Source organism: Phaethon aethereus (genome assembly GCF_964289735.1).
Source record: "Phaethon aethereus genome assembly, chromosome: 1".
In the NCBI taxonomy this organism is placed as follows: domain Eukaryota; kingdom Metazoa; phylum Chordata; class Aves; order Phaethontiformes; family Phaethontidae; genus Phaethon; species Phaethon aethereus.
The window spans coordinates 17,541,759-17,563,202 of NC_138575.1; the positions used below are offsets into that span (position 1 = coordinate 17,541,759).

A 21,444-nucleotide genomic window follows, 5' to 3' on the forward strand; every position below is an offset into this window, starting at 1 on the left:
TGATTTACTGCTTCACCTGGAAACTTGTTCACTTTGCTGGCTCCCAACCGCAGCTGCTGCTGTTTTGTACTGGATTCAGCGGGATGTTCCTTACCTGAAGGGACTGTGTGGAACAGATCCAGGTGAAAGGGATATTTATTTCCTTTAAAACCAGGTATTCTTTCCCCTCTTAAAACATGCTGGCCTTTTGGGATCTGCTTTTATAACGAATGAAATTACTGTTGTAGTTTCTTTCTTTTTTTTGAAATCTGATGAGCGTGCACTAGAAATGCAGCTGTTTTGATCGCAGAGCGCTCATATCCCTTTGTACCTCCATGGTGCTCGTTCCAGCACAGCAGTTTTGTTATGGGTGACTTGCCATGTCCCGTCAACGTGGTGGCGTTTGGTTTTTTCTTTCTGAGTAATCACGTCGTTGCAGAACTTGCCTGTTTGTCCTCCCACCGCAAGCAGGAGGACTCCGAGCGCTGGGAGTTCGGCTGCCGCCGAGCGATTCTCCGGCAGCTCGGCGCAGGAGCCGCCGAGGCTCCTTTGGCACCGCCGTCCCTCGCTGATGCTCTGCCTGGCCGAGGACGATCTGGTGCGTCACAGGTGGAGCTTGTCTCACCGCCGTGTTTTTCTCACCCTTCTAGACAGCAGCACCAGTGGGCTCGGGGGGGCCGTGCGGCTGCAGGGGCAAGCGCCGGCGCGGGCTCTCCCCGCTGATGCTTTTCTAAGGTCTCTCCTTCCCCGCCAGTCGCGTCCATCACTTGCTCACGCAGCGGGAACGGCGGCTGGGAAGCATCTGCTTGCGGGGGCTGGGAGGAGACCTGTTCCTTCCTCTGCTTCTCACCCAGCAGAGCTGGTGCTGGAATCACCGGCACTGTGTAAATGCTTTCACTGCATTTAAAAACACGATACCCAGGGACCCACTGCTTCAGCTGCCCTGTTCATACTCGCACAGAGGTCACAGGCTCATTATTCCCTCGAGCGTATGAATATCTACCAAAAACACAGACCCAACCCTACGTTCTTCACTTGGAAAGTGTGATATAGGCTTAACGTGAACAGGATTATTCAAGGTGGACTTCCAAAGAGCTGCTGTCAAATGACCAAAAACAAGAGGTTTTCCTACACGTTAGCCCAAGGGGTTGGTGTTTTTGCAAGCTGTTGTATTTGCTGGGGAGGGGAAGCTCAAGTGGTTAAGAAACTTAGACCGGAAACCACCCAGCTGGATGCACTGCAGCTATTTTAATGGAAGAGAGCAGCAGCACCTGGAAAGCTGAAGCTTTGAGTTCATTTCTATTTCACGAGTGGATCTGATGTCAAATGGTGGCTCTGCGGAGGTCAGGGCGGGCTCCGGAAGCCTTAGGCCAGGCTGGGCAGGGAGCGGTGACTCCTTTTGGCCGAGGGTGGCCCTGGGACGCGCAAGAGCTGTCAGAGGGATGGGGCATCTTTCAACTTCAGCAGAGTCCTCTCCACAAGGAGCGGCCGGGCCCCGCTGTGCCCCTGCGGCATCTCCCGGCCCGGCGCAGAGGCTGGGCTCTCGCAGCAGCCTTGGCCGCCTTCACGAAGCACCGGTTCAGAGAGACGTCGGTCTGGGCCCCCCTTCAAGTAAAGAAAATATGCTCAGAGTATGTAACACTTGAGCTTGAAGGCGTGGATACGCTATTCGCAGTGGTCTTGGAGCAGGGGGGTGGCAGCAGCAGATGTCTGACCAAGACAGAAGGGGAGACAGCAGCCGGGTACAGAGCTCCAGGGGCTCCTGGGGGCACGCACGTACAAATACCTTTAAGTATTTAGAAGACAATAATGAATTAACACGGTCTCTTTGCAGCACACACGTCGGCTTAATCTAATTTTCTTCTTTAATACGGTGCCTGGCATGGTGGATAAAGGAGCAGCAGCAGATGGGACGTGTCTTCAGTAAATGGTTTGATACTGTCCCACGCCGTTTTCTCATATGCGGAACACAGTGCAGGCCGATGTTAATCGATATGAGGTAGGTGCAAAACTTGTTTGGCAAGAAAGGAATTTTTACAAGAGCCCTCTTGGGCTTAGTTTTATCTGATATTTTCATTCATGGTTTGAATGATGAAATAAAAGGTGACTTGCGAAGGCTGCAGATGCTGCCAAGGGACTCCAGGCATCCTCATGGATTAAAATCCAAAGTGAGTATGAGAAACTGGAGAATGCATCCAAAAATCAAGAGACTAAAATGGAAAATGAGTCCAGTGCATAACTCCTGTTAGTTACTGTAAGTAACTGCTACTTACAGGGAGGAAAAGTGAGCTGCGTATGTGCAAACAGGAGCGTAAAGGCAAGGCAGGAGCTCTTGCAGAAGAGCCAGCGGGGCCCGAATGCACCCCAGACTGGCCCTGGTGCTGCAGGTGACGTCGGTGTGGACGATGGTAACATCTCACCAGGGCTACTGGGGATCTCCTTTCTGCAAACCCCCTTTGGCCTGGGGGTCAGAGCATCCTCTGCAGCTGAGCGAGCTGCGCGTCTAAGCGTGACATAACAGCACGATACGGACAAACCAACTTGCCATGCCAGGAGCTGCTATGACAGGCTGTTCGCAGCTGTACTGGAATTGTCATTCAGACTTTTAATTCCCAAGTGTCCTGGCTTGTTGGAGTGGCCGGGCTGTGTTACTGCTTAGGCTACTCTGCCTTACCGTGCCCCAACGCTGCCACTGGTCCATCTCTTCTGCAGTATTTTTCTTACAGTTTGCTTAGGCTAAATGTCATTGTAAGATTAGGACAGGAAAAGGGAATGAAATGGAGATCCTTTTTTTTTATTCTTTCTTTTTTTGGTTGTTGGTAGGCCTACTGCTTGTATTTTGTGGGCTGCCCTGTTCTCCTCTCTCTGTGCCGTACATTAGACCTGGAAAGGGGTTGAAGAAGGGCAAGAAGGAAAGCTAAAAGGTACAGCAGTGTTTCTGCGCAAGGAACAATTGGAGAGATCTGAGCTGTTCAGATGGAAAGAGACAACCAAATGCTCTAGGATGGAGCCTGTCTTCCTCTTTGACCTGGAGAAGGTGACTGAGAAATGATTGCTCACTGCCTCTCGTGGTGCAGACAGCAAAGGTGTCCTTCGCAGGGGACGGGAACGAAGCTGAAGACGAGCAAGATCTTTTTCTTGCTGCTTGTAACCAAATCAAGCAACCCCCTGTGTTCCAGAAGTTTACGTGGGTCCAAAAGAGAACAGGACAGTTACTGGAGGAAAACATGGGCTCCTGGAGACAAGCAGAACCCCTCCCGCTGGGGAGCCCTGAGCTGCAGGGGGCTGTGGGCCCTGCTGCGGCCACCTCGCCGTGTAACGCGTGGCTGGTTGATAATCCTCTTTGCCTAAACAGCTGCTGTTGGCTGTTACTGGAGACAGGATCATGGGCTGGTCTGTCCCTGCTTATGTGAAAGCCTGAGGCTTACTTATGCTTTTCCACAGTAAAGTGCACTAATGCGATAACATTTAGAACAGTTTCCCTTTGCGCCAATTGCTTGGGTTTAATGGCAAGTTTTGGCAGAGCTGTTTGCAAACTGAAGACCCTGTCTTTGGTTTTGTCCCTAAATCATGACAGTAACTAAGCTCTTTCCCCCTGACCTCACACCCTCCCAGTTTATTGCCTGACGTTTAGAAACATTTATGGAAAAGCTCACCAGATGATACTGAGAAATACTTTTATTTCCAGAAAACTGGCAGACACATGCAGGTCACTGCTGTGCCTCGTGAGGCGTGTGAATGAAGACTTGCACAACAGCCCAAGAAGTACAGAGTGAACAAGACCATGGCTTGGCCTCAGTTGGCTTGAGAAAGCCAAGAACGTAGCCAAGGGAGTCCAAAAAGGTCCTTCTCGCAGCAGGCTTTCATGGGCTGGGCTGGCTGCCTCACCCCCTCTAGCTTCTCTCCAAGTCCCGTTTTCTAACCCAGTGCTTTCCTGGCGGTCTGCTTTGCTCCAGGTTAGCAGAGGGTGTTTTTCTTCCACGGACAGTTTCCCGGGTGTAAGAAATGCCGCAGGTTTGGACCGAAACGCAATGCATGCGGTGGTGCCAGCGCAGGGCATGGGGCTGGACAGGGGAGTGGGAGTGTGTGTATGTGTCCACGCGGAGCAAACCCCCCCCCGAGCCGGCACCCAGGGCTGGAAGTATCGGCTGATGCTTTACAGCCTCTGCTTCCTCAGCGAGAGCGACAGGTACCCCCGTATCCCCACTCCTGCTACTTTCTAAACTCTGGGAAATGTCATTTGGGCCCCCAACATCTCTACTGCACTTAAAATAAACTGCCAGAGGAAGAACACAAGTTCAAAAAAAGATTCTTAATTTATTGTAAATTCTCCTTTCATCTGTGCTGCAATTCCAGTGTTCTGCACATTAATAAATATACATTTGTTAAAAAAAAACAAACAAAAAACTCCAGTGTCTAATCTGCCATAAAGCTTTTAAAAAGTCATAAAAATAGGTTTTAATTTTTTTGTCATTAATACAACTGACCCTCATTTACTGCAACAATTCTGATCAAAATAAAAACTACCTACATCTCACTGGGACAAAATATACATACACAGATGTAAAAACAACTAGCGTGGGTTATACACAGTGACTGAGCACACAGCCAAGTGCCAGACCCTTAAAACATTCAAAACTTTTTTTCAGTCAGAAAATGTCACACAGTATGTTGCATAATTTTTAAAAGAACAGCATCCTTCCTCCCTCTCCCCTTCAAAAGGCCGCCTCGATACGTTTGAAAATGCACAGGAATATAATGAAACCAAGATTACAGTATATATTATTCCTTTTTTCCTCAACTCCTGCGTTTTATTTAGCCTGATTTTCTGATTTTTCCCTTTCACACACACAGTTACACAGTATTTTCCCAAAAGGGCTGCTAGGGTGAGCGAGGGGCTCCTGACAGCCTTGGCAGCAGAGAGCAGGTCACGGCCCCACCACTGCCACCCTTCTCGTCGCATAGTCCCACCACGGGGAGCCACCAGCAGAGCTCTGCCCTGCGCTGTTGGATGCAAACTTTTTCACATCTTGTTTTTCCTTTTCTTGTAAACACTGCAGGAAGGTGAAGACGGTGGACAGGCCACGCTTAACTTTCCTATACTTGTGAAACCAGCATATTTTGTGGGAAACATGAAACCTTAAACCTTCCATGTGCTTTTTGAAACACCAAGAAGGCCAGTGCTTTGTCAAAGAGTTGGGTAGTGAAAGCTGGGCATCCTTAAAGTCTCGTATTTCTGCTTTGATTAGCAGCGTGCTGACTCCAGTGGGAAAGAAATTAACAGTAAAATAAAATACTGTGCCTGAGGCAGAACTTGCCCCATGAGAGAAGGGTCCTCTTCTTGGGACATGCGGAGTGCTGGTTTGTCGCAGAGCCAGACCAAAGTCAAAACCTACTACACAATGATACCACTTGTTTTCCTGTTCTTGGTAAGGGAACTATTGATTTGACTTCTTCTAAACAAGGACTGTGTTGAAATCTTAAGACGAGGATATGACTTATTTTTAGTTCTGAAGTTCAGTTGCAGAACATTTCAGTGCACTTGAGAGAAGAGGTCAAAACACCAAGAAATGAAAAAACAGAACATTTTTTGTGGGTTTTAGAAGAGGTTATGAAAAAACATACTACGTCCTTAAAGTGTTCAAAAATCTGTCAACAAAACTTATAAATTATAGTCATGGATTTCACTGTAACCTTTACTGTATTACTTTGAAAACTGCATTGCATCTTAAGGTGGCTTCCATGCAAACCTCAGTTACTTTATCAAACGCCAAATTCAAGTAAAATTGTGCAATGTTCATATAAAAAATATCAAAACCTCTTTTAATTGATTTCCCATTATCAAATTAAGAAGATCAGTATAAATGTAAAATATACAAAGGAACTTTTGCTTTAGCAACACCATACAAAATATATAAAAGTATCTACACTTTTTATATATATATAAAGGATTTTTTTTTTCTTAAGACGATATGTCCATAGGGGGACGGATAGAGATGCTGGCATAGAAACAAAAGGACACTTGTTGGGATATTCCTCCCTAGAGCCCAGGAAGCCAAAGGGTTCACACTGTAGCCGGACAAAACTCCACGAGAGACATCTCCTGGTGCTTGTCTTAAGGCTGATGATTACTTACTTACTGTTGGTCCACTGTGATAATAACGTGTTTTTCCTTGGTTCTCCCCAGTAATAAGCAACCCCTGCAGCACTGTCCACACCGTGAGCAGGTATCCGTCCCTCACAGTGCATCTCTGTGGCCATTTCCATGCGCTTTGGCATGGGTTCATGCCGCGTGGAGCGTACCACACAGCAGCCTTATCGCAGGTGCATCCAGGCACTGTGTCTCCGCCGTGAGCGGTCAGGAGTCTGCCATAACGTGAAACCATGCGGGAATCAATGCCCACCTCATCCTCCTTGCTACGCGGCCACTCCGACGAAGTTCAAGGCGGGCAGGTGGCGACCCTGCGGCGAGGAGTCCAGAACCGCGCAGCAGCGATCACAGTTTCCTGATGGTTCAAATTGAAGTTTCGTTACTGCCTCTGTTAGTGGGAAGAAGTAATCACGCAGGCTTAGGGTTAAACAGGCACAGGCAAACCACTCGACCCAAACCACCACATCCTTTTTAGTAAGGGCTCATGCTCTGTGCAGTTGCCATGCCTTGCCACTCCAACGCTTGCAAATGGGGTGCTGCCCTGGAGGGGAACACCAGCTGGGAGAAACAATTCCAGGTAGTACACAAAAGATGCACTCTTCAGAGGAAGCTCTATGGAGGGCTTGTATTTGGCCAATGCTTAGGCGAAAATGTGAGGTTCACGCACAAATCTTACAAGCTGTTAAAAACCTGGTATTTCAGACAGATTCATGCATTCTGCTGTCAAACAGCAGAGTTTTACGGTATGCAAAAGGTGCAGAATAAAACAGTTGCTTAGTACAAGTTGGCTAGTTACTCTCCTGTGTATTATCTGGTAGCAGCAAGTAGTTATTGCTTGTTAAAGACATCTCTGTTTCCTGGCTAACCAGGATATATTTCAACAGCCAGTTCCCAGCAACCCAAAAATGTACTTTTACAGTGGGCTGGGAATGGTTTGTGCACCCAGACAAACATGGGTGCCTAACGCATGGTGGGACAATGTCAGAGTTAAAGCTGGGCGACAAAATTTTCTCTTGGTTTGGAGGAAGAACAAGATTATTATTTCTGGTAAGACAAGGAAGGCTATGGGTGCAAAATGTTTGTGCAGAGTTTTTGTATGGCTGTTGTCCACATGTTAAATGCAAGCAAGTAACGAGGTTTCTGAGAACACCCTTTGGCTGAAAGCTTGCTCAGCCTTTTGTTAATGTTTGATTTAGCTTACGATGGCAAATACGCACACCGATCGCCACGCAGCGGCTGGGAATCGCACATCTGGTAATTTAGGGTCACTAGCTTGACATGGCACTTTCTCTGCAGCCTTTGGATCTCCTACCTCAGCAATGGTTTCCCTCTGCCCAGCTGGACACCCACCCCATGCTCCCGCCAGCCTAGCAACTTTCCCCCCCAAAACACTGGGCTTCCTCAGGGGTCCTCTTCACTCCTGTCTTGCCCTCCTCCATGCTGGCTGCTGGACACCCACCCTGGTCTTGGGGGATGCACATCAAGAACTGCTGCTCCATGTTTGCCCTGCACTTATCCTCTTCCATGGGTGTCTGGTACTGGCCATGTTATAATTAACTGTACCTCGTTAGTGATAGGTCCCTAATGGCCCCAAACACTCTCCCTGCTGCAAAAGGGGAGGAGAGGTGAAAAACAGAGGAAAAAAACAACTGTTCCCATGGTACAAGGGGGGTGAAGGTGAGGGCTTGGGGGCAGAGAAGCAGGAGCAGGGAGTAGCCCTGAGCAGAGTCCCCCTGAGGGCACACATGGCTCCTGGGGCCATGGGTGGGCACTGCTGAGCTGCCCCGGATGCCTGGCAGTGTGAGGGTGTGGAAAAAGCCCATCCTTGTCCTGGTGATGGGCTGGGGAAAGTCATGACCTTGGCAGCTCACCAGGAAGGGAAGGGATAGATAGTTCATGTGGACGTGGGAGCCTTGTTCGCTGTGACCAGGGGTCACCACACCAAGTGCAGCGAGTCCCACAGCAAGGGGATGGGGCAGAGCTAGGTTATTCTACTTCCCAGGGTACCAGTAATGCATCAGCTTGCCAATTCAGAGCATGCCAGGGTGACCAGGGACAAGTGCCTGTCACAGCACCTTGCTCGTGATGACACCTGTTTTGGCCTTCTCATTAGTGAAACACTGTGGCTTGTGGACATGGTATGGACAAACACTCAGGACAGTCACTGGTGAAGGACTCTGGTCCAGTCACCAAGTGAAATCCTTGCTCAGTGGGAGTTTGGAAAGTTTGGGATTTTGGATGGAAAGCGGACGGAGAGGCCAGAGCTGTGGAAGGTCTGCCAAGGCATCCCGATGTGGCACTTACTCCGAGTCTGAGGTGTCAGCGTGCCCTGTTCCCACGTGGACGTTCATGGCCATGCCATTGAGCTGGTCTCGAGACTGCTCCCTCCGAGCATTTTTTACTGTCACCCCCGAGTCCGAGGGAGAGCGGACCCCATCATTTGTCCCCAGAGAAGTAGTCCTGGATGAGATCGTGGTCTGATTGTAATCTGATAGCTTTTCCCGCAGTCGGTTCTTCATATTCTTATCCACCAGCGGGGGAGGGTAGGTGACTTTATTTTTTAAGATGCCTGTTACAGAAAAGAGGGAATAATGAGAATTTTGAAATGCATCAGTAATTTCATTTAACAAGCTGAACACATCCATGAAGTGACATTTTATACTTTTTCATCAGAATTCTAGCTTGTCACTTTATTTCAAAACCAAAATATTAGACTTCAGCAACTACCTACTAGCTTCCCATGGCATATCTGATTACACAGGTTGGAGCCATTTGGAAAGTGCTCTTTCCCAGCAGAGCTACCATATGAACTAATTAATGCTCATTAACCTCAGCCCCTCTCCGGATCTCCCAGTCCAGCTGTGAGGCTGGGTTGGCCATACTACCTTTCCTCTGCTCTGGCTGCTGGTTATTCTGGTGGGACAGAGGTCTGTTCTCTTTCTGCTGCCCTTCGTTCTCCTTGTCCTGGGGTGCTTCATTGCTGTGGTTCACCTGGTTTTCCCTGTGAAGCTCTACGTTGACCTTGGTCTCAACTTTGAGTTTCTGCTTCCCACTGGGGTCCTCACCGTCGCTGGCCGTTACGCACTCTGTGGGCCAATAGGGTTTCACATGATTGGGAAGGGTATCAACTGCAATGCAAAAAAACATTAGCTCGAAAACCACTTTTTTTAGGTTTTCTCAACCACTGCCCAGCCAGTCCTGTTCCCTGTGGCTGGGGAGGAGTTGTGTGTCAAACCACAGCAAATGCTTCAGATGATCCTCACTGGACTGCACTGCCCTCGGAGTGTAGCAACACCCACAAAACAGGCCTGCTACGATGGCAGGCTGTCCAAACCCTTCCCAGAGCAAGGCCGCTGGCTCCATTACTGAGAGGTGTGAGTCAAACCTGCTGTCTCAGCTCTCCAGGACTGGCGATCCCACCAGCTCCCTGAGGATGGTGGCTCTTGAGGGGTGAGGGCACCTGAGGCACCTCGTGCTCTGTCTGTGTCTGTACACAACCTGGACATTTGTCACTCTAAGCTGACTTACCTTTAGGACAAGATGAACTGCACCTAGAAATGCCTGCACTCTGCCACACAGTACTGACATCAATGGCCAATGATCTTCCACTCTTTAGGTCCATGACCTCCCCAGCCCCACTAAATCCATATGCCTGTATTGCATGAGGAGAGGCAGGTATTTCTTCCCCCTGCCCTGAGAATAACCAGCTCCTTCCTCCTCTTCCTCTTCCTTCATATGAGGCTTTCCTGGCTGTGTAGCACCTGCCTGCAAATCCACTGACTGCTGTCTGGCTGAGCACCCTAAGTTGCAGATTTGCTCAAGCACCCTTTTACTCAGTCAACCCTGTGAACAAGCCCTTGGGAGGAAGAAAAAGCAAGCCACAGTGGTAGGGCTGCTGTCTCAGTTGTATTGCTAGTCTGGCAAAATTGTCCCATCTACTCTAAAGCTATTTTAAAGAAGGGAATAAGCCCACTGCTCTCCCCTCGCACTGGGAGTACCTTTGGGTGTGCTGTGGAGTGGACCACGTTCATTATTTTTGGAAGTGGATGTGTTCCACTTATTCTCTGGCTCGAGCCCATCCTCCTCACTGTCTGATGAATGGGAGGAGGCATAAGAGCTGCTGTGTTCATCGAGGGACAGTTCGCTGTCGGAGTCTGAATCGTGCTCTACAAATGTGAAAGGGGAAACACAGTGATGAGAGTGTGGAAAAGAGTTAAATCTATCTGAAAAATGCACAAGGAGAAAGGAAAGGCAGGCTTGTTCAGGACATGCCAAGGATGAGCTCTTACATCTGTAAGTGTACATGGGATTAATTCACAAGAACTGTGGCATCCTTCTAGGTAATTATGGGAAGTACAACTGCTTGGCTCAGCTAGGGAGCAGCACTTTTATGTGCATGGGAGGTGCAGAACAGAATGGGGACACTTTTTACCCGATTCCAATATGCAGAACAGTAACTCCACAGGATCTCAATCAACACAACACACAGGTAAATCAAGGTACCTAGAAATATCAAGAATCTGCAAATGCACTCTTAAAAGCTGCTACAAGGCAACAAAATTTAACAACAAGACCCGAAATGAAAGCAAGTCAGGCAAGAGACACTTCTCATTTTCTTGTACAAAACACATAGCAGTAAAAGAGGATATTGCCTCAAGGTCTCAGACGTTAAAAGATGTCCAATTAAAAATCAAGAGCAAAAGCTCATAATTTGTGAGAAAGAAAGGGGACGCCAGAAACTGTCAACAGCTGTGACAGCTGTCAGATTAAAACCAAACCATCACAAGCAGCAGATACATGATATGTCCATTCTAGGATTCCCTAGTAAAGCAACCATTGCATAGCTCATTATGCCAAGAGCATAACAAGAATCAGACACACCAAGTCAGACTAACTATTCTTCCTACTATAGAAGCATTTGAAAGAAGTGCTGAGAAGGAAAAGGTGCACAACTGGGTCAAAGGATTTAGAAATAATTCTTACCATTGGATTTTGATGGATTCCTATGAAAAATGGAGGAATCTGCTTCAGTCTGACCAGCCCTTGCTTGACTTGAGGATCCACTGAGCTTATGACCAGCCTCATCCCTTAGAGAATAAAAACAGGGGACAACCTTCTTGGTCACTTTACTGTTCTTAACAACAAGGCAGACATGCAGATGAGATTCATTTGGTCAAACACAGACAGCTGCAGTGGACACTAGCCAGGCTGTGCTTGATTGTCAACGTAGTCACTTTTACAGAAAGACATCAGTTATGCTAATGTAGCTGTCTGCCTTTGGCCACATGAATCACACTCTGAAAAAGCCTGAAGTTAATAAGCTAAATCTCACTCCTTGAGACATGACTGAATTTTAATAGGCAAGCAGCACGGCCCATGTAGTTAACCTAATAGTTATGTTAACTGTTGGAACTCCCCACCGAAGATGCATGCAAAAGAAAATGCACGGAAGAAAATGACAGTCACATAAACCAGAACTGTTAAGACATAAACCAAGTAGGATTTGAACCAAAACATTTCTGTTTTCCACGAGAGCAATGAAAAGGGAAAGGCAAGCACCTGAAAGCCATGCACCTGCCACCTGATTACCTGAGAATATAAGCAAGGTAGCTATTGTGGCTCTTGGCTGACCTGACGGTGCTTTCTAGGGAGACAGTGGATTCCCCAATAGTTGTGCGATACATATTTGGCTCTTCTATATATGTGTTGTTACAGTTCAGAGATCGCTGGAGGAAAAAAAAAAGACACAAAGCAATAGTGAATGATTCTCCTGAAAACTCACATTACCCACAACTGCATTAAAAGTCTTGAAGAAACCAAGTGGTTTTTGATCCTGAGGAAAAAAAATATTTCCTCTCAGAAGTTTTAGTTAAAACAGTAATCAAAGCTTCTGAGAGAGGCCATCAGTAATCTTTGTACAAGTCACTGAAATCAATCAGACAATTCACTTAACTATGACAAGCCACCTATAAGTGTATTTAAGTAACTTCTACCAGCAAGAGGATGTTTCTTCCTTACAGTTAATAATGTAGCTCTTGTTGCAGTGGAATCATCTGGAAGAGGTTTCTTTCCAGTTAAAGTGTTCTTCAAGTGCTTCCTGACTTCTTTGTTAAATATGCAGTGGAAGAAGAAAATGAACAGCCCCTGTATCATTTTAGAGAGAGGAAGAATAAATATAAATGACTAATTACAACAAAACTACAAATACAAGCAAATATTAGAGAACAGCCTTTTTGAAATAACCCGAGTTCTCATTTGTAGTCCATTATTTCAAAAGCAATAACTATTTTCTGTCTTTGATTGAAATGGCATTGATTCATCTCCTAGGACTTCTTCATAATTTGCTACCATGTTCAAATGTGCATAAAGGACCTGGGGAAATATACACAATAATTTGTTCCTCCAGGATTTATAGAGCAGAGCTTGTAGTAGGTGTCACCCTCCCTCATTGTTTGGGAGGAAACGTTCTTCCCAAAATATCTAATGGGGTCCAAAATGTCCCACTGGAAGACACTGCAGGGAGTTTCAGGGTTGTACTTGCATTAAGATTCTAGAGCTTTTACACCGATGATGAAACAAAATCAATAGCAGCACATAAAAAAAAAAATCATAATCTTTAGTGAAAACCTCTGGAAATTGGGAACTTCTGTGGTAGGTGTCCTTAATACTGTTGCTTAGAGAACTTTAGAAGCCTTGTGAAATGTGGAGAGATAGGAGGGGCAGAGAGGTCCCAACTTTTGCCCCGTATGTTCCTCTGTTCAGCAATACCACCTGGTGGGAAAATCTCTGAAATCCTCAGGGCTGGGCAGTTGCTGGCTGCCAGGAACACACATTAACAGCTTTCCCTGGGGGCAGGGGGCACATACGTGTATTTGCTCTGAGGGAGTTCATACAGCTGCCAAATTGCTATCAATTTTGGTTGGAGATACAGCATATAGAAGCCAATCACTCATTAAGTTGCAGCTGTACCAACATCACAAGCTGCCTGCATTTCATGATTTCAGCCAAAACAATTGACTTAGAGAAACTTTAAAGCTCAAGTTCACTTTCTAAACATTCAATCAAATGTGACCTTAGCTGGCATTAGCACTTTGCGATTATTCATTAATAAAATTCATATAAATGTCTTTTTAAAAATACAAGTTCAAAGAAGGCAATGAGGTGAAACGCCACATACCACTGTGCCTCTCTGGGCAAGTTTGGAGAATTCCAGCTGCTGACTTTCCTCCCTCTCATCAGGTTTATATTTAATTTAATTTAATTTTAGGCTGGTAGAAACCTGGTTTTACAGCCTGAGTAAGTGTATTTATTTCAGAGCACACCAGTTGTAGTGGCAAAATAACCTTGCTCCAGGCTGGCCTATCCGGTGTGCTTCCACAGCATGGGCAGTCATCCCCAGAGAAGACCCTTCAGACTTCTTTTTCTCTTTGGTTGCCATTTGTGGCCCTTGTGCTGCAGCTGACAAGAGTGGCCTGCTAGCAGTAGCTGTATTAATACTGCAGGAGCTTGCCATGACAGTTACTGCCATCCTTGGTCACACTGAAGTTGTGACCAACATGAAGCTTCATGACTACTTCTGTGCCAGGTATCCTACAAATAACTACGCATGTTGTGCGTCTTTAATCAACCAGTGTGCACACTAGGACAGGCAACCCAGTAAATCCCTAATGCAATGAGTTGTATTTGAAAATCATCATTTGGCTCATTTCCTTAAACAGTAACTTCTTTTGTGAAAGCCTTTAACTTGGAGCCATCCACTCTGGGTGAAATAAAACAGTGTCTTATTTGCCGTAGCAACAGAACAACTGTTAACGATGAGCAGGCAGAAGACAGCAACAAAGATTTTTGTCTCTAGAAAGACAGAGGTATAATTGCCTTCTGTTATTTATCTGTCACAGGTTACAACAGCAGAGCACTTATTTTTAGAATGACTGAAAGTGAGAGATGCAATTACTCAAAGTTATGGTTTTGGTGAAAAGAACCCTCTCTTTTCTCAAAGAGAGCAAAAATTGTACTTGACATCTCTGTTGTTCTTAAGCCAGCTCATGTTTAGCAGGTTTTTGGAGGTCTGGGTGCAGCAGGGTGCTCACCAAGGTTTGCCATGGACAAGACACCATCCAACTTACCTGCAGGCAGCTGAAAATGGCAAAGAGATAGTGAAATGTCATGACATCGCTGTTCACTGCCATCAACCCCAGCAGCCACGTGGCACTGATGAGTAGCAAGAGCAGGAATGCTGTTCGCAGCACAGAGCTGTAAAGCAAACACAGACGGGCATTTGCAGCATGACAGGATACAAGGGAATAGCCCAACTTCTCTGCACGGGAGGTGTCACATGCCCAACGATTGGCGAACTGGAAAGAACCTTTGGGAAAATTAGGGCAGTGTTCACCAGCTCCCAGTTCCCAACTCTCTCACTGCACTACTCAGTGACTTAGCATATTCGGGTAAAAAAAAGTTGTTTTATTTTCAAGTTCATGTCCAAGGTTTTCTTCAAACCAACCAGGCTGTTTGCCAAGCCCACGCTGTTCAGCCTTGTTGACTCTGAAGAAGAGTGGCGGTAAATGGCCATGTCCGTCTTATTTCTGTTTGTTGAGTTCACTCTCACATTCCTTCTCAACATTACAGCCCAAGGTTTTGAATCGAGGGAACTCAAGGGAACATTTCTTTGCTTAAAAACATTATTTCCATAGATGCTTTCAAAAGACGGTCACAACTCCAGTGGCAAAAGTTTTGTATTACGAGTATAATAGCTGCCATTAAGTAGCAATTACATTCCATTTGTTTAGGGAGATTTAGAAAAGAACCTTAAAAATTCACCCAATAGCCAGGGCTGAACAAATAGCTATAAGAAGCCTTTTGAAATCTCATACAGCTACCTACTTGAAAAAACACAAAAGGGGCTGTCTTGCCACTAGCTAATCACATTTCAGTTCACAGGTAAATTCTGAGCTTTGGGCAAAACAGACGTTAATGGGAACAGGCTGCCACAGCAGCTCGAGAAGGCGACAGGTTGTAGCTTGCGAGGCTTTCTGCTTGTCCCACGGGGAGTGGGATGGAGGGAGGCTGGCCCTCAGCATGGGAACCTCAACGGGTCTCTGCCATGACATGGCCAGTCACACAGGCATTTGTGAGGGGAGACATTTCTGAGCCATGGGTGAGAACTAAGTCTACCAGGGCATGCCACGGGTGGAGGTGAAATGACAGTGTAGTAGGGAGTACGATGAAAGATCTGGAAGGGCTGTAATGATACCATCCGGAGACCAGACCTTTCCCTCTCCCCTCCCTTCTCCTGTCTACACTTGGTGGTGGTGCAGAGCACCACAGTGGAGGTTTCACAGAGCCTCCAAGGGAACCCCAGGAGTAGGTGCTGGTGAAGCAGCTCCAATCACTTGTACCAATGCTGACTTTCTCCTCCAAATATCTTACTTATTTCCCACACCAGCACAGGCAATTCTGTCCCTTTATTATTACAGGCTGAAACTTTTTCTACAGGTTTTTGAACCCAAACTTACATGACTCCAGTTTTTTCAAATGAACGTTGCCTTCGTCTGCATGATGCTTTCATTGCCAGTATAAAGATGACAGTGTTTATCTGAAGGGAAATTGAAATAACAGCATGGATTCCTTCTATAAAGTTGTTAGGGCTCAGTTTTCAATGACAATGCATTTATGCTAAAACGGTTTGTGGCGCCAAGAATATTATTCCTTCAGTTTACACACCCCAAATTTCCAAGACTCATCTCGTTTTAAGACAACATAGTGAAGAACATCCTGGAACTTGATCTGGATGAAACCCAGTAAGACGGCTCTGTGCGAAGAGGCTTAAGTGAAACATAAAAAAACCTTGAGAAGGGCTGTGCTTGTCCAGACCAGTGTCTGCTCAGTCTAGCATCTTGTTTCAGCTGGGCCAAAGCAGAATATACTAACACAGCAAGCATATAGTGATAATTCCTTTGAACACTCCTCCAGCCTCCACCCATTTCCAGAGCTGGGATGTACTAGGTGGGGTGGTGCATTTGTACTTAATCATTCATTGTGAGTATCGATGCTGGGAATTTGTCCAGTTACTTTCTGAAACCATGCAGAGTTTTACCACTGCCATTGTCTTGTTTCTGTGAGTTTCTAACTTAATTCCCTGTGGAGCGACGAGGTAGCTCGTCCTGTTTGTTCTGAATCTGCCACCTTCTACTACTAATTATGTTGGAAAAGCCACTGAATGGTTGGCTCCACAGTCATGTTCTCCAGGCCACCATGCTATTACAAGCTCCTCCATATCCCTTTCTCTGCAGCTTTCTCTTCTTTAGGCCGAAGGCTCTCAGTCCACTTAGTTGCTCCTCCAGCAAGGGCTGTCCCATGTCTCTGATGACTCGTGAGCCCAATCTACACCACTTCCAGGTCTACTTCACACTTTTTGAGATGAAGAGACCAGGCTTGGTATTCAAGATACAGTCACACCATGGACATTTATCTTCTGGTGCTCTGTTACTGAGGGATGTTTTACGGGAGAAGTTAAACACCAGTCAATACTTTCAAATTCCTGAAATTGTAATTATTTAACATTCCTTTAAGACTTCTGGATGAAAGGACTTGTTATGGCTCATTTTGTTGATTTGTTTTATAAGCCCACTGACCAACCCTTCAAACATGGAACAAAGCAAATGGGGAAAAAATAAATAGGTTTCTGGCCATAAAGCCACTGCTCCACAAGCAATCTTTGCACTGGCAAGCAGCCCTCTGATTTCCAGGAGCTTAGCTCATGTTTTAAACTTTTTAAGCAAAAGAAGCAAGCTCGAGTACATCAGCTTCAAATGTAAAGAATACCATTGCTTCATGTTATGACTATTGGTTGACAAAACACAAAAGAAAAGGTAGCAGTAAGGAAGACAACTCAGGATGCCAACTCCACCATACTTACAACTACAACAATTACAATGGGCCCAGCGAAACTCCAGATAAGGGTGTCATGAACAGACAACCAGCAGAAATCAGGGTTCCCATAGCCTTGTGGATCCAGACCAACAGCTAGCCCTAGATCACAAAATGGAGAGAAAGTACATCAGAAAGGTGCTGCTGAGATCTTCTATATAAACAGGCACATTTTCAAATCACTGTCTGACAAACAAAATGATAATGTGTTCAATAGGACAGTCTGGGAAGTCAAAATCAAGGCAAATATTGAAACAAAACTCTTGTAAATCAAAACATTTAGGTTGGTCATTCCATATCAAATGATACTATTGAGTTTTGCCTACCAGAACAAAGTTCAGCTGCATAAAAATGACAATAAATGTAAGTCCTAAATTAATTCTGTTTCAGCACAGTTTTATAGTCATACTCACACAGTGTGATGAAGCCTTGAGGGTGAGTGACATGTTGAGGAATTTCAATAAGCCTATGCAACAGAATGACATGAATCATAACTGAGGAGATGTCTATACTACAAAAAGAGTGCATTCTTAACTGCCGCGAGCTTGCTGTCAGTAAAATAATACAAGAGACAAAAGAACCTGGGAACTCATGGGAGTTAACCACTTGAGCTCAGGTGGGATTCATTTTGAGCTGCCATCCCAGGTACCTCACCTTGCTTTCAGTGCTGTATGAAATGGAGTTTGCTAATGCCCCCAAGGCAACTGAGTTAAGAACACACCTTTTATTGTTTTATTTTTCAAAGCCTGGACAATTCCAATGAGTCCAACCTCCACCTGCTGATTTACAGTGCTGTCTGATTTGGTGACCTACACCTCGCCCATATGGCGACAGACTGGGATTGCTGCCTTTGATCTGCAAAATACTGCAGAGGTCTTCCTTCTTCGAGACACAGAAATTGATCCCTACGAGGCCTATGGCCAATGACATATGGTAAATGGCTGCAGCATGTTGTCTGGGCATTGGGGGCACCTATTGCGTTGAGCCTATGTCCTGACTCAAGCAGGAGGCCAAGGTTGATGGCACTGCCGTTCTCTGCAAGGAGAATTCATGTGCATTAATAAATGCCTTTTTTTTTAATTGAAGCCTGTGTGCTTTGATGAAAAGACACTAAAAAAGGGAGACGTAGCTGCGTTTCACTCTCACTGCTCAAAGCTGGCCCACAGCCAATATTCACATCTGGTACAAGCCTACGGTCTATGAAAATTAAACTGGCTATTTGGCAAAGCAGTGGATATTGGATCTGTTTTCTCTGAAGTGTGGAATGAGATAGGACTGGTCTCCCTCCCTGCTCCTATTGGCCCTTCCACCACCCCCTTCAGCAAGTTGCCATCCAGAAAGAATTAGCCATAAATGATTAAGGGACCATAAAGTATTTTATACAGATGTAATTCTGTAGACACAGCCTGTTTCCCAGGACTTGATTTCCCCATTAGTGGGCCTTAAACTGCATTTTGACCAAACATCTGGCTCTAAAAGTAATTGGCAGACAGAAACATTTTTTCACTCAAAATCCTACCCTACAGTTCTCCATTAAACAAATGGGGTGAATTGCAATCTTCAGGTACGCGGTTCAAATTTTACTGGAGTCAACAATATGTGAAATAACACCTTACCCAAAGGCAGAATTAAGCCAATGCAATGTAATATAGAGAATCATTCTGGCACATTGATTAAATGTTGCAGCCTCGTCGTCCTGAGCAGACTAAGTGTGTGGGCTGCATGACAGCTCACTGATGTTGGCAGAAGCCAGGGCTGGTCCTATGGCTGAGCTGAGTGTCCTGTGGGGACCAGCACCCATCCCGGGAGCATGTCAAGAGCACACTGTGGGGAGGTGCTGCCGGAGGGGCATGTTTTGAACCTTCTGCGCCTCTGCGGGCTCAGCAGCCGTGTGTGACTCAAGTGGCTGCGGGTCAGCCTCACCTCTCTCCTGACTCATCACCTCACTTAATATTCACAGAAAATAGCAGATTTGGAAAGTGCCATTTTCTGGGGGATATTGGTGTTAGGGCTATGTAAGAACCCATTTAACATGGGCACTGCAGTCTTCACGGCAAAGCAGTTACAGCACACATATGCCAACCAGTTAGTATGTTGCCACGAAGACACGCAGAACTGGAGGGATCTTGCTGGGTACCAAATCCAGTTCTGTGTTCCTGAGGTAAGGAAATCATAAAATCCCTCTCCGAGATGGATCAAACTATATTTTAAAATGAGCACCTTAAAGTAAAATGTTCCACTATCGCCCTCCATGGAGGAATATTCCAGATACGCGATCTTTTGATGGCTGTAAGCCTTGTCCCAGCTTCCATCCTACTTTTATTCATGGCAATTTGCTTTTCTGTGCTGTGATTAAATGTGGTTCTTCCCTGCTGGAGTGTTCCCTATGTAAACATTTTGCTAAGTTCCCCCCACTCCAAAGGTTAAGCTTCCCTTCTGCAAGTATCTTGGTCCTATTACAGATGCCTTAGGACCACTATGTCCCAGCTTGAAATGAATGTGAGTTTGAGCATAGAAAATGGAAAAATTAAATAAACAAAACAGAGTAAAGCCACTGCTACTGTAGGGTTTTTTTCAGGATAGGTATGATAAAGATGAAACGGGCAAGATACCTTCCAAATAAAACAAAAAAGTCCTTTGGATGTCCAAGACTAAAATCCTTCCCCATATCTAGACTTTTCCACCATTAAGAAACATACCCAATCCTTCTCTCATAAAGCAATTTTGAAGAAATTGCATTTAAGATCATGTTATGAAGTTGGAACCTTTTTATTGTTTAAATACTAACATTTATGAAAGAAGCTCAGTTAAAATATGTATGGTAACAAAGTTTTCCAGGGGCAAGAAATCCCACATTGTGCTATTTATGATGAAATAATTTTCTCTTCAGGTGATTTCTAAACGTGGAAGGGCAAACTAAAGGCTTAGTTTTCTTTATGCTTTGTTTCACAAAATCCTCTGACTTGCTCAGTAATAGGGATCTGACTTTTCATTTAAAGGAACTGAAAATGCAGTAGATTCAGTTTAAATTACAACTTGGAACTGTAACTCATGGTTTTAAAAGTGCAAAATACTTCCATATCACAGAGAACAATATCTAAGTAGAAAAATGTAAAAATGGTGTACTTGTAATATTTAGATTGCATAATACTGCTGTTGAGAAGGTCTGAATTAATTTAACATTGAGGAGAGAAACTAAACATGAAACAGAAAATCCTTCTGACAAAATTCCTCTAAAGAGTTTTATGTCTTCTGAAATGCAAACTGCTTACTGCTCTTTAATGATAATACTTCTTTTCTACCAGAAATGATGCTGTCAACTATGTGATGGCACTTAAACATTCCTAAATATATTGCAGTAGTCCATGTAGTGATAAAAGTTACACAGGTCTGAAATGCTTTAGAAGTTCAAGGATGCTTTCTATTTAAAATGTCAAAGATATGACTAAAGTGGCAGAGCTTCAGGGTTGTACCTTCCACTGTATTCTGGATAAATTCATAGAAGCAGAAATTATTTATGGACAAGATGATATGGAAAAAATGTACCAGCTCTCCAGAAGGAAAGCAAACCTGTAGAAACCTATGTTATGTTTCTGTATTACACTTTCTCAAGTCACACAGAAAAAAACCCCATATATTTTTAAAATTCTAACTTGTTCCACAGTATTTTTCCAAATGTGTCTGAGTGATAGCTATTTGTTCGATCTGACAGACACCTAAACCTCTGCTGTTGCTGGCAGTATGACGCTATGTGTAAAAATAAAAGTAATCGGATAAAAGTTAACTGTCTGCCTATGATCTGATTTCCCATATGGCAACATATACATGCTGAAATAGCTGAACCAAAAAACCCCACTCCAACTGTTCTGCAAAGTGCACTTCCCGAGGAGCTGTCTGCCTGAATTAACGCAGCACCATGTGCTTAGGGTAGCACTGGAAATGTCTGATGGCAAATATAGGCATGGTGAGGGTGGAGATGGATGTGCTCCTGTGGATCACCCTGGAACAGTTTAAAAGATTACTGCCTCCAGTTTTCATTACTTTCCCTCAACTGTAAGTTATTGCCTTTGTATCTGAAATTAAGTAAAGGCTGCTTGAGTATTCCCAGCTCGTTTTTATGCCAAGTAAAACAGAACTGATGAAATCCCCTTCACAGAGCATTTACTGCTGGTCAAGGGTAGGCAATGGGAATGTCCAGTGAAGGGCAGTAACACCCCTTGGGCAGCGTCGCTGCTGAAGCCACTGCAGCTACCTCCCCAAAAGACCTTGTGTCCATAGCCTGAGGCAGCAGCACAGGAAAGGAAAATTCCTGAAGGCTACAGGCAAAGTTGTTAAAACAATAATACTCTTATTCCTGAGCAATGTTATCAAGTCCTGTTATGATC

At 45.2% G+C, this 21,444-nt stretch overlaps 1 protein-coding gene across 1 annotated transcript in view; it reads right to left on the reverse strand.

Annotated features, from left to right (window-relative positions):
• Positions 1-6,493: 6,493 nt before the first annotated feature.
• The window catches only part of CELSR1 (cadherin EGF LAG seven-pass G-type receptor 1), a gene marked incomplete at both ends in the record, with an annotated part of 172,064 nt that continues 157,113 nt past the window's right edge, over positions 6,494-21,444 (reverse strand). Inside the window, 10 exons of the mRNA XM_082011073.1 lie at positions 6,494-6,518; positions 8,435-8,699; positions 9,016-9,258; positions 10,129-10,296; positions 11,114-11,217; positions 11,720-11,856; positions 12,149-12,274; positions 14,257-14,383; positions 15,646-15,725; positions 17,049-17,161. Coding sequence (XP_081867199.1) covers positions 6,494-6,518; positions 8,435-8,699; positions 9,016-9,258; positions 10,129-10,296; positions 11,114-11,217; positions 11,720-11,856; positions 12,149-12,274; positions 14,257-14,383; positions 15,646-15,725; positions 17,049-17,161 — 1,388 coding nt within the window. The remainder of the gene's footprint in view (positions 6,519-8,434; positions 8,700-9,015; positions 9,259-10,128; positions 10,297-11,113; positions 11,218-11,719; positions 11,857-12,148; positions 12,275-14,256; positions 14,384-15,645; positions 15,726-17,048; positions 17,162-21,444) is intronic.